Source organism: Nestor notabilis, unplaced genomic scaffold (genome assembly GCF_000696875.1).
Source record: "Nestor notabilis isolate BGI_N333 unplaced genomic scaffold, ASM69687v1 scaffold20283, whole genome shotgun sequence".
NCBI classification, from domain to species: domain Eukaryota; kingdom Metazoa; phylum Chordata; class Aves; order Psittaciformes; family Psittacidae; genus Nestor; species Nestor notabilis.
The window spans coordinates 80,205-93,023 of record NW_009921875.1 but is presented as its reverse complement, the minus strand read 5'-3'; the positions used below and the strand labels follow the sequence as shown (position 1 = coordinate 93,023).

Genomic DNA, 12,819 nt, shown 5'->3' with positions numbered 1-12,819 from the left:
TTTTGCCACCACTGTGTTTTTTTCAGAGGGCATTTACTGACTCTAAAGGACCTAAATAAAGGAATTAAATGACTGGCAATAACAGGAAAGGTGATTCAGAGAGAGGGGGGTTTATTTATTTTCTATTTTTGCATTCTTTATGTGGATTTTTATAATGGAATGTTTCTGTTACCTTTGGTTTTATGTGCAGAGTCTGTATTGAGATAGCTGCTTTACTGTAGATCCTTGCATTGGAAGCATTTTTACATTAATGTGACTAGGACTGTTAGGGAATGAAAGGTTGTAAGAAGCTAAGTTGTTCTGATGCAGACTCATAACTGGATTATGGCTTTTAATACTGACTGATATTTATTCCTTCCTGAATATTTTACTGTCTTTTTGTGGTCTGTTTTTCAGCATTGTCTTTGCTGATTTCTTCATCATGAACCTCATCCTGTGGGTGAAAGGATCCTCAGCTGCCATCCCTTTCGGCACTTTGGTTGCTATCCTAGCTATGTGGTTTGGAATCTCAGTCCCACTAACTTTTGTTGGTGCATATTTTGGCTTCAAAGAGAAGGTAGGGCTCTTTGAGCACAGAACTGAAACACATTTGTGGAGTTGAATCATCGCATCCTCAAGCATGCAAGATCTGGTTGGATTGAAACATCTGTGACCCTATGGTTGTAAAATGATGTTTCACTTTGTCATTATTTTGAAAATGAGTTCATGCTTGTAGTTATAGAATCCCAGCCTGGTTTGTGTTGGAAGGGACCTTAAAGCTCATCCAGTTCCAACCCCCTGCCACAGGCAGGGACACCTTCCACTAGAGCAGGTTGCTCCAAGCCCCTGTGTCCAACCTGGCCTTGAACACTGCCAGGGATGGGCCATATTTGTTCTTTCCTAGTGATGGTATTGAGTTTATAGCTTATTTTAGGTGGTAACATTGTGATGGCTTAGGAAAGAAAATCAAATGATGTTTGCCAAATCTTCAGATGCTGGTATTGGGGAAAAGTAAAGTAATCTGATTTATGATGTAACAACTTCTCTTTTAACTGTATTCATTTCTCCCAAAGCCTATTGAACATCCAGTGCGTACGAACCAGATCCCTCGCCAAATTCCTGAGCAGTCCTTCTTCACAAAGCCCTTGCCTGGTATCATCATGGGGGGTATCTTGCCCTTTGGCTGTATTTTCATTCAACTTTTTTTCATTCTGAACAGCATTTGGTGAGTATCACTCTTTTTGCTGTTGTTGTTCTAGTTATGCTGGTTTAGTATCGTGAGTTTGAACATCCCAAATCAGTTAATGTAAGGAAGAAACCAATTTGTTAATTTATCTTCTTGCAGACTTGTGTGGAATTCCAGCATCTGCGTATTTATCCCTGTGCTCAGAACTTGTAAAACTAGTTCTTATTGACAGCTCCAAAGTGTGAAGTTAAAGTCCTGTTGCCTTGTTTTCTCTTTTTGGCTCTGAACAGCACCAGTGTGGTTTCATGCTGTTGTGATTAGGTGGAGCCTAATCCATTGTGTGTATTATGATTTATAAAACTAATATGTAGCAGTTTCAGCTGTTAAATCAGAATCAAGTCAAGACATTGGGATTCCATGATCTGTAAAACAAAGACATCCAAACACCACTCCTAAATGTAGTCAAAACCTAATTAAGCAAGTGCATGGAGAATTAAACCAGTGCACTCCATCATAACTTCCACAGTGCAAACATGCAAAGTTTGGTATATTGTAGTTCAGTGGAAAATACTAACCTGAAGGTGCCAGGTTTTTAAGGTGTCCTCTGTTTATGTTGAGATTTCTTACAGAACAGGTTTATACATCAATTCCTGAATGAAATCTATTGGGTATGTTAGACTTTCACATAAGTCCTCAACAAAGGTAGAAACCATGTAATACAGTTGTGCTGAAAGAGGTAATCAGCTGACAAATGGGTGTACTCTGGGCTTTTGTAGTTGAAACTACTGAATTCCCAAATTGTTTTCATTATTTATCCCACGAAAGGGAAGCAATGAGGGAATGTGCAGCTGATACCCCCTCTGTCAAATCTTACGCTGCAGTAATTGTCACCATCAGTCAATAAAGTTGATTTGGTTACTTCTCTTACCTGAAAGACACCAGATTAAAAGTAACCAAATACGTTCCCCTTGCATTTATTTTCCTGAGTGTTTTTGGGTTTGGTCAGACTTGGTCTGGGGATAGACTGGGAATGGAGGAGCATCTGGTTGGATGTAGTGAGGAGATGCAGAGGCACCTGATAGAACTTAGCTGCAGTAGGAGGAGGGAAGCAGGTACTGTATGTAACTAGGGAAGGGTACAGGTGATGTAGGAGTCAGGGAAGTTAAAAGTCCTCCCAGCAGAGAGACCTGAAGTGATCAACATCTCTAGAGGAAATTATCCATAACTGTTCTTTGGGAATGCTCAAAGACACTAATTTCAGGAGAAGCAGAACTGAAGACTTTGAGCACTGCTCTGTAAAGCAGTGGTTTTATTCCTACCAGCTTAAATGAATGGATATTTACAGAGCACAACTCGGGTAAAGAAAGCTGCCTGGGAATCAGCTGATAGTGGTGTAGACAAAGTTACCTCAGTGGTGTGGGGTCTGGGGTTTCTGTTTTGGTTAGCTCAGCACCTGCAGTGGACACTGTAAATTAGCTGAGAACTTCAACCAGAAATTACTCTTGCTTTTGTTCTTATTTCAGGTCTCATCAGATGTATTACATGTTTGGATTCCTCTTCCTAGTTTTTATAATCCTTCTTATTACGTGTTCAGAAGCTACAGTTTTGCTGTGCTACTTCCATCTGTGTGCAGAGGTAAAAGTACAGTTTTGATGTGGATACCACTTTTAGGTGGAAGATGTTAGAAATAGTCGAGGTATTCCCATACTGTGATGTTCTGTATGTGGGGAATACCCATACCTTCCCATATACAATCCATATGTGATTGGATTGTCAGCCTTTGACATGCTTGTCTGAGCATGAAATACTCATTTGACATGAAATGCACCTTTTGCTTCCAAATTCATCCTTTGCAGCAGATAAACAAGGATCAACAGCCTTGATCTTAGAATGGTTTCATGTTCATAGTGGAAGCGATACGGCTGACTTGGAGAAGGCAAAAAGTAGCTATGTGCTATGTTGGAATCTTTCTTTTTTGAGGCAAATCTTGAAGAATTAAATGTATTTGGTGAGACAGTGTTTGTTTTTAACCTGTTTACGTGTTATCTCTTACTGAATGGTCTGCTGGTTCTTTCAGGATTATCACTGGTGGTGGCGCTCATTCTTGACGAGCAGCTTTACAGCAGTTTATCTCTTCATCTATGCAGTTCATTACTTCTTCTCTAAACTCCAGATAACAGGCACTGCCAGCACCATTTTATACTTTGGTTACACAATGATCATGGTCTTGATCTTCTTCCTTTTCACAGGTAAGTACAGTGTTCAAACTGAAATGAGTGTGTGTGTGGGGTGTCCGTTTCTGCAATGAGAAACACTACCTGAAACATCAAATACAATTCATGACACTTAAGGCTGTGTTACTTTTGTGGTTTGTGATTCACACATCACAATAAGAGATTTAAGGTATTTTTTTCCCTAACTTGAAACTACATTTATTTGTAGTATAATTAATTTTCCTTTATTGAATATTCTATTAGCAGTGAGTTCAAACCACTATATTTTCAAAGTGCTCTTCTTGTTCACTTTGATATCAGGTGTTTTATCTTGATTCTGGATTTCATACGTGGTTCTAGAAGTTCTGTAGTTAGAGATAATTGCATAGGGAGAATAAAAGATGTTTTCAGCTTTCATTATTAGCAAGTGAAGCAGGTTGGTGCTGGGCAAAAAGTGACTGTTGACAGTGGAGTTCTGGTGCTATCGGAGGTGGTCTTACCTGCTCATTAAGCACCACTTCTTAATGACAGGAATGGACCTTATCTGTGGAGGAACCTATTTGAAAGATGGCTACTAACAGTAGTCCAACTTTCCTGATGTGACTCATGCAGACTAAGTGTTTTCTACAGAATAACTCAAATGTTCATAATCGCTTGACTCAAACTGTAATTTCAAGGTTGATTTGATGAGAAATCTGTGCCAGATTTACCATGTGTTAGATGAAATTAAAAGCTCCTTGAAGGGTACTGGCCCTTAAACATAGCCAGGAGCACTTTATGTTGGTGTTCATCATGCTGCTGCTGTTGTGGATGTAGTTTTAACACATGAAGTCAGATCTTTTATGTATTGCTCTCTTTAGTATCATGAAGTGCTGCAGTGGTAGAACTAGAGAAAATCAGACTGGTTTGTGTTGGAAAGGACCTTAAAGCTCCTCCAGCTCCAACCCCCTGCCATGGGCAGGGACACCTTCCACTAGAGCAGGTTGCTCCAAGCCCCTGTGTCCAACCTGGCCTTGAACACTGCCAGGGATGGGGCAGCCACAGCTTCTCTGGGCACCCTGTGCCAGCGCCTCAGCACCCTCACAGGGAAGAGCTTCTGCCCCAGAGCTCATCTCAGTCTCCCCTCTGGCAGGTTCAAGCCATTCCCCTTGTCCTGTCCCTACAGGCCCTTGTTCAGAGCCCCTCTCCAGGCTTCCTTGGAGCCCTTTTAGGCAGTGGAGCTGCTCTAAGGTGTCCCCTTCAGGAGCCTTCTCTTCTCCAGGCTGAACCAGCCCAGCTGTACAATGGGTTGTTCATAAAACCAACCTTTACATTCATTCCCGAGATTTGTAATAGAGGATCTTTCTGTGCAGGATAATTTGTATTGTTACTTCTTGACATCTTCTGCCTGATTATTTAAACCTGCTCTGATTACTTTGTGCTGGCTTCATGTAATGCATCACTTCGCTCCTTCGATGCGGTCAAGATAGAGTGGCTAAAATAAGTATTGAAAGTAAGTCTTAGTATCAGACTTCAAGTTTGTCAGTTTAGCAGTGAGAAGAACCTCTTTCATCTTTATCACCTTTAATTCTGGTTGATACGACACAAAGCAGTGTTCATAGTAAAGCACTGAAGAAAATTACTGTATGTGTTTGAACAATTATATTTAATAATAACTGGCACTTCCTGCTGGATTTCTGCAGTTGTTTTGTTATTTAAACCTGTGTCTCCTAAAGAAAGCGTAACAAAAAAGTTCTGTAAAGAAGTGGGGATAAAAAGGGAGGAGGATTTAATTCTGCTAAGCTTTAACTATATCCCACCCTATGGCAGGGGGTTGGAACTAGATGATCTTGAGGTCCTTTCCAACCCAAACTATTCCATGTTTCTATGATTCTCTGAAACACAGAAGTTGGTATATTGCCACCTCAACCCTTACTTAAATCCTGGTGAAAGAGACAACCTCCAGATGTCCTCTGTAACATACATGTATTTAAAAAAGCACCAAACTGTAGTCTAAAGTGTTTTAATTCCTTTTAAACTAAAGCAATATGTTAATGTGTGCCTGGGGTTTAGCATAGGTTAGTTGCTATCCTGCCAATTTCAATTTCACTTACAAGATGCAAATTGGGAGAATTAAAAATATCCCTTTCATATATAAAAGGGTAATTGCAATTGGTGTGGCAGCTGCTGGAATGATATTAAAAGCTTCAGATGTGCTGCTGCTCCTGGAGTTCTTGATGTGGAGGCCCCAAAAGTACAAGAAGAAACTGGGCTGCTGTGATTTTTGCAGTGTCTTGTTGTTTTACTAGAACCACAATAGCGAGGACTGTGCTGCATTTCTGGTTCAGGAAGGAAGCTACTACATGGTCACACTTTAACAGAATAGCTGCTCACTGGGAAGGTAATGGGCATAGTAGGTATATGGAGTGTGTAATAAATCCTTGCTAATGTAAAATGCCGTGATAAGTTTCCCTATTTAGTTTGAAGATTGATTTTTTTTGGGTGGGCTGAATAAGCAGGAGCAGTAGGTTGAAGGAGGGGATCTGCCTCTCTGCTCTTGTGAGACCCCACTTGCAGCACTGGGTGCAGTTCTGATGTCCTCAATGTCAGAAGGACATGGAGCTGTTGGAGCAAGTCCAGAGGAGGCCACAGGGATGAGCAGGGGCTGGAGCAGCTCCTGTATGGAGACAGGCTGAGAAAGTCGGGGCAGTTCAGCCTGGAGAAGAGAAGCTGCATGGAGTCCTCAGAGCAGCTTCAAGGGTCTGAGGGGGCTACAAGGATGATGGGGAGGGACCTTCATCAGGGGCTGGAGTGATAGGACAAGGGATGATGGGTTCAAACTGAAACAGGGGAAGTTCGGGTTAAATATAAGGAAGAAGTTCTTCCCTGTGAGGGTGGTGGGACACTGGCACAGGGTTCCCAGAGAAGTAGTAAATGCTCCATCCCTGACAGTGTTCAAGGCCAGGTTGGACAGAGCCTTGGGTGACATGGTCTAGTGCAAGGTGTCCCTGCCCATGGCAGGGGTTGGAACTGGGTGAGCTTTAAGGACCCTTCCGCCCAAACCATTCTATGATTCTATAAAATGTGAGCTATTCTAGATAGGGGACTTGAGCAGAGGACACCTGACTTTGCTTTGTGAAATACTCCTTAATAGCAGTGTCTTTGCAAAATAAGGGTTCAGTCCTTCACAAGTTCCTGGTGTGAGGGAGTTTGCTAATATAACTTTACACACGTTGGTGTTAATAGCATTCTTCCTGTATGGATGTTCCCCAGATGGGACCTGGATCTGTTCCCCTTAACTTAGCACCAGGTATTTTGTTTTTCCCTATTCGTGCCTATTAGGTGTCAGCAGCTGTGACAGAAATAAAAAGGGCAGTGTTAATACCTCCTTCGTGGCAGTGTGTTGTGTGCTCATGGCAAAAGGAATCATAATGAATAAGTAAATAGGAACTGAATGCTAGCAGTGACAATAATATCATGTGTGTGGTGAAATCTAACAACTAACGTGCCCACCCAAAGCAGACAGCTTTATTTCCATGCCCAAAGTGCAGCTAATCTGTCTGGAAATAAGAAGTGTGGTTGAATGGGGATAGCTACATGATTACATGCGCTTTATGCTAGGAGACCAAAAACTGCTGAATATAGTCAAAGCATGTTGCTTTACTGTGACCTCTATTTTGGAACATCATTTTCACTTGTGAGTTAATGCCATTTTCAAAATTGAGTTTTGATCTTCTGGGTAGATTGTGTTTAGAATCCAAGATTCTGAAGCACCTACCACTGTGCAGTGATTGAAAGCAGTATGATACAGAGAGCTTTTAAGGTACATAAGAAGTATCAGCCAAGTGAAGAGTGCTTTTCTATTTGCTTTCTTACAATCTGTTCGTGCTTGGAATTCTTTTTTCTTCATTAAACAATAAAGCTACAAGAAACAAGGAGAGCAGGACAGTCTGCTTAATGTATTTTGGCATTATTCTGGGCAATAATCCTTGCTTTTAATGTTGAATTTAAACTAGTTTACTGATAACTTTCCCTGACCCAGCTAGAGTGTAGCCTTTCCCTCCTGAGCTTGGAAGTTTGTGGTTCAAATCTGGTGTCTGACAAACATTATGACTTAATGCCTGTGTTAGAAACCATAGTCTTACTCTAGCTCCATTACATTGGCAAAATTGCTGATGAAAATTAAAGAAGGATGTTAAAAAAGGATGCCAAACCAGACTTTTTTAGGAGGGAAGTTGAAAATCAGTGTTACTGAAACCTGTGAAAATCTGTTTATAGATGAAATGCTTCCTCACAGTGTGAAGTCTTCAGGTTCTCCTATGAGGCTGTGTTTTATAGAGCACTTGCATCAGAAAGACTCAGAGTGACAAGGATTGGAGGATAATACTGTGAGGTTAGAGTGTGTTCCCATATTAAGTTATGGCATGCTCAGAAAATAGTGGTAAATCTCATTCTTGTGTTAGTTATACCTTAAATATCTATCTGCTGTTCTAGACCAACATCATAAAACAAAAATATATCTCATCTGTTAAACACTTGGAAGAACTGTTGCTTTCAGAGCTGTAAAAGGCTCAAAGTGGGCTGTATTATGAACATACACACACATAAGTGGCTGTGAACTAATGTAGACCTAAAAACCCAGGTAGGGGTTGACTTTGTGTACTTATAAAAGTCTCTTTCCTAAATGGCACTTGTGTGCCTGGTAGTGGTGACAGCAGCATCACATTCAGTGGTTTAAATGTACATCAAGCAGCCTGGTCCTAAAAGTCATAGAACCATAGAATGAACTAAGTTGGGAAAGCCCTTTAAGCTCATCCAGTCCAACCATTCCCAGCAGTGCCAAGGCCACCACTAACCCCTGGCACTGAGGCCTCAGCTACAAGGGCTGTGAACACTTGCAGGGACGGTGACTCCAGTCCTGCCCTGGGCAGCCTGTTCCAATGCCTGAGCACCCTCTGGGCAAGGAATTGTTCCTCAGCTCCAGCTAAACCTGCCCTGGGGCAGCTTGAGGCCGTTTCCTCTTGTCCCATCCCTTGTTCCTTGGGAGCAGAGACCAGCCCCCTCCTGGCTCCATCCTCCTGTCAGGCAGTTGGAGAGAGCGGTAAGATCCCCCCTGAGCCTTCTCTTCTCCACACTAAACCCCCCCAGGTCCAAATCAGTAACTAGGGATGAATGTGTGGTGTTCAGTTGAACAAGTGCTGCTCTCTGGCTAGTTAGCTGGGTTACAGTGCTGTACTCTGTCCTGCTGGGAAGTACTGGTTAGCTTTCTCTGTAAGCAAACTCTAAGATGCACTAACCATTTCCCCTTTCTCATTTTAGGGACGATTGGATTTTTTGCCTGCTTCTGGTTTGTAAGTAAGATTTACAGCGTTGTGAAAGTGGACTGAGAAGCTTCAAAGTGTCTTTTGAACACATCTCCCTCTGTTTGATAATTTTACCACGTATTAAAAAGCATCCTGTGTAATTACTCTGATTTGGAAATGCTGAAGAGCAGCCTACAGCATCAAATAGGGATTTTTATGGAAGGAAATGGCACCATTGGAAACCTGTTTACATCAATATACTCATTGAACTTGTTAATTCTAAGAATTAAAAAAAAAAAGATATCCCAAATTGGATTTAGGACACCCAAAAATTCTGTCAACTAGTTTGAGTGCATTATGCAGTCCTCCAGCTGAAATTCCTTGTGATCTGGCTTATTTTTGTTACCTCTTTTGGTTACTCATTTATATCCCATGAAAGCATAGGACTGTCAAGTAAATCTATGTAAAATGTGAATTTTTTTTAACTTAACTATGATTGTACATATTATCCTGCACCTTCTTTACAAGTAGGTATCTTCTTACAAATGTACATGCATTTAGTGTCATGTAGACTTTATTAAAAGCACCAACACTGGGTTTTGTTCAAATAAAACCGCACAACTCCACCCGACCTGTTTCCTTTCTTGTTAGACCTGCACTGCTTGGACACAGATCACACACTGGTTTGACCTGTTGGTGGTTTTGGAGTTTTCTATTGGTGGTGAACAGCTTGGCTGTGACTTTGGGTGCACATTGAACAAGCAGAAGGATTGGGAGGTCACTTGGATCCACAGCTGTAGGAGCTCCCGAAGCTGCTGCTGCCATTACCTGTGCCTCAGCTGTGTTACTCTCACTTCACCCAGGTATTTTTTGCTGGGGAAACCATTACTTTCTATCAAAGAGAGAAAACCTTTTCCTTCTTTTAGCTCTTCAGTACACACATCTCATTGTCCTTTATCTTGCAAAGGTTGTATGCAGCTTGTTGGGGAACTTTAGCCATGAATTCAGTGGGTTTGGGAATGATTTGGGGTGATTCTTGAAGGTGAAGCCTTTCTTCCTGCTCTGCAGAGCTTGTGCTGAAATGCTGGATTACATGGGATGGAGTATCTGAATAGCCTCCTCAGTTATAAGCATTCTTCTCAGGAATGGCAAGGTTTTAGAGGCTCCCCCAAGTCTTGAATTGCCCTTGAAGCTGGGCAGAGCCACAGTTCACATGGCTGTGCTACTGACCCCGCTGGAGATGATGAATAAGGGGATGTTCACTCAGATTAATGGGTGAAATACTCAAAGCTTATTAACTGGCATATGGAAACATTCATCGCTGGAAGCTGCTTTTCCATGGCTAAGCCTGCAATTTAACAAGACCCAAAATGACTCCCTATCTTTTTGTGGTCATACACGTACCAGGTAACTAGTTAATGCTTAATAGCCTTGCCAAAATGGAGTCTTTGCTACGAGGATTTTAGGTCTCACCTCGATGTGTAGTTGTTCCATCCAGGTTACTTAGTGTAAGACACCACTTGATGAAGCTGGGGTAAAAATGAGGCTTTAGACAACAAGAAGAGCCAAGCACCAGTGTATGAGGAGGAGCTGGCTGCAATAGAGATGGTTTCAAATAAGCTTCAGGTATGCTCTTGACGGCAACTTGGTCTCTCAAATGTTTTCCCTTCCTACCACCAAAATCTGAGAGGTGGAAAACTACAGTTACCATTAGTTGCCATCAGCTTGTGGTTATCTGCTGGTTCAAGAGCACCAATCACTCTTAAAGACCCAATGCTTGTGTAATTGGTGCTGCTCTGTCTAAAAAGGTCTTTCCTATGAAATGTTAAAAGTTGGGGGAGATTTTATTGGATAGTTAAAAAAAATACTAGTAATTAGAAAGAATTGTTGGCTGAAGCAGCTCTCAAATTTTACGTGTTCAAAGGGAAAAGAATTCATGAGAGAACTGGAAGTTACAATTGGCACAAACTCCCAGCAGGAAACATTGCCAAATTAATAAATACACATTTAACAAGAAATGAAGTAAAATGAGTTGTAAAACTGTAGTTATGGTGCTTTTACTACCAGTGAGCTGCAAAGTAGAAACTGGGGTAAGCAAGTTTCTGGAGCTTGGCAATACTGTGGAGCCAAAGCCATGCAGGTACAATCAGTCATTCTCAAACAGGTACCATCAGAGGACTTTGGGGGGTAGGTTCTTATAGGCCCCATTCATACAAATCTGGCGTAATTCATCATTCACCAGTGCTTGTGGTGGAGACCAAAATGCTGCAGAGCAATAGAGTGTATCCAAACAGTCGAAAAAAGGCTTGAGTTTTGGTGCCCTTACTTCAAAAGCGATGGATACTGTCATGGCAAAGTCAATCACTGTTCCAGTCTGTTGTGGGCTGTGGTTTTGGGTATAATGAAAGTGAATTTCAAGGGTGCTTTTCATTTACATGCTACAGGGATTAGCTGGAGCACAGAGTATCCTGATGGATACCCAGTACCATCTCCTAGTACCCAAGTGGTGGCTTGTTTTAAAGTGGTTTGTCCCTTGTTCTCCCATCCATGGAGAGATTTTGCTGCTGCATCCCCTGCCAAAGAGACAACTCTAACCCCTCTTGTCTCCTGAAGTCCTCTACATCTGAATATCTTTGCTTGTCCCAGATCTAAGATCTGTGCTGTTTGCAGAGAATCTGAATATAAGCCCTTTATTTTGCCCTAGGAAAAGCTGCAAGCTGCCTTTTGGCTTTGTGCTTACAGAGAAAGCTATGAGGCTGTAAGTTAAAGCTGACTGTTAGGAGCACATTTTGATTTAAAGGTGGAGTAAGCCCTCACCAAAGAGTAGTAAACTCCTCTTAGTTTGAATTTTGAGTGTAATAATGTGGTTTTCTGGTGATTCTCAGTGCTTTTTGGGAGTGTTTAAATGCTGGGTGAAGATCTCGTCCACCCTGTGTTGAACCTGTTTTGAAGATGAACTGGTCAGTATGGGACATGGGTGTTGTAAGCTAACTGGTGCCTGATCTCTGTTGGTATTAACTAATGACTAATAGCTGTCATGTGGAAATAACTGTTATTCATCTACTCCCATGAGAACAACGGGCTCAGTAAAGCATTCCCTATGCTTTTGGAGATACCTGAGCCTTTCTGCCCTCTTTATAAAGGGCAAAGAAACCAGGCTAAGCTTTAGCTTTGCTGAAGTGTGTGTGGAGGCATCTCCATTGCATTTTTGTGATGCTCCGGTAATGGGCTCACAGCAGATGAAGTAAAGCATCTCCCGTGTAATAGCATCTCTCTTGCAGTAACCACCCAAATCCACACTTTGTAGAGTGTCACGTTTGTCATACTTGAAGTAAACCTTGACAAGTTACAACAGAACCTCAAAGGAAGGCGGGATTCCAGTGCTGATGTTTTACATTTCATTCCGCTTGCTTGAACAGCGTTGAACAGATCCAGCCTGTCTCCCTCCTAAATGGAAATGCCAGGAACAAGGCTGTGCTGATGGCGCAGTGGGTGCAGGATGGAGGTGGGATTCATGCCCACACCTCTGTAAACCTCCTTGAGGACCATAAACGGTGCTGCCCGGGGGGAGCTGGGAACATGGAGCTTATTCATGGAGAGTTGTGATGGAAAGGTGTGTGATGAACAGCAATGAACTTGTCTTCAGTGGTTTGTCTCATGTTCCTTGGACCAGTTGTGCTTTTGTGTTTCATAACATATTCCAAGTTCACATTTAATATGTTCCCTAAGTCTGCTGTGCCAATATCTGGGATGCTTACAGGGGTCTGTTACAAAGGACCCAACTGTCTGCTGGGGTAGACTTGGGATCTCTTCAGAACCTGTGGGTAAGATCTTTAACAGCAATCACCACATGAAGATCCAGCTGTGAAAATCACATGTAGAAGAAAAAGTATTGGGTGTTTTGCATTGTAAGATAAATGGCCGAGATAAATGGATGGAAGAAGGTTAGATCTGAGGTCATGCTGGTCAAAAGCTGTAAGGAAAGGATGATTCTTAAATGTATGATTTCAATGGAGGTCTGTCCTCTGTTGGCTTCCACCAGATGTTCAGATGCCCAGCTCCATTCCCATGACCTGTGCCACTGAAGCTAATGGAAACAAAGCGGTGAAGTCACTGCTGCTCACACCACTCTTGTGTGTTCCTTTGCATTTCCACTTGC

At 42.0% G+C, this 12,819-nt stretch overlaps 1 protein-coding gene across 1 annotated transcript in view; it reads left to right on the top strand.

The window, feature by feature from the left end:
* Positions 1-9,286, top strand: part of LOC104403268 (transmembrane 9 superfamily member 2-like) — a gene marked incomplete at its 5' end in the record, with an annotated part of 28,743 nt that extends 19,457 nt beyond the window's left edge. Inside the window, 5 exons of the mRNA XM_010011341.1 lie at positions 397-556; positions 1,053-1,204; positions 2,689-2,800; positions 3,243-3,414; positions 8,677-9,286. Coding sequence (XP_010009643.1) covers positions 397-556; positions 1,053-1,204; positions 2,689-2,800; positions 3,243-3,414; positions 8,677-8,744 — 664 coding nt within the window. The remainder of the gene's footprint in view (positions 1-396; positions 557-1,052; positions 1,205-2,688; positions 2,801-3,242; positions 3,415-8,676) is intronic.
* Between the last annotated feature and the right edge of the window lie 3,533 nt (positions 9,287-12,819).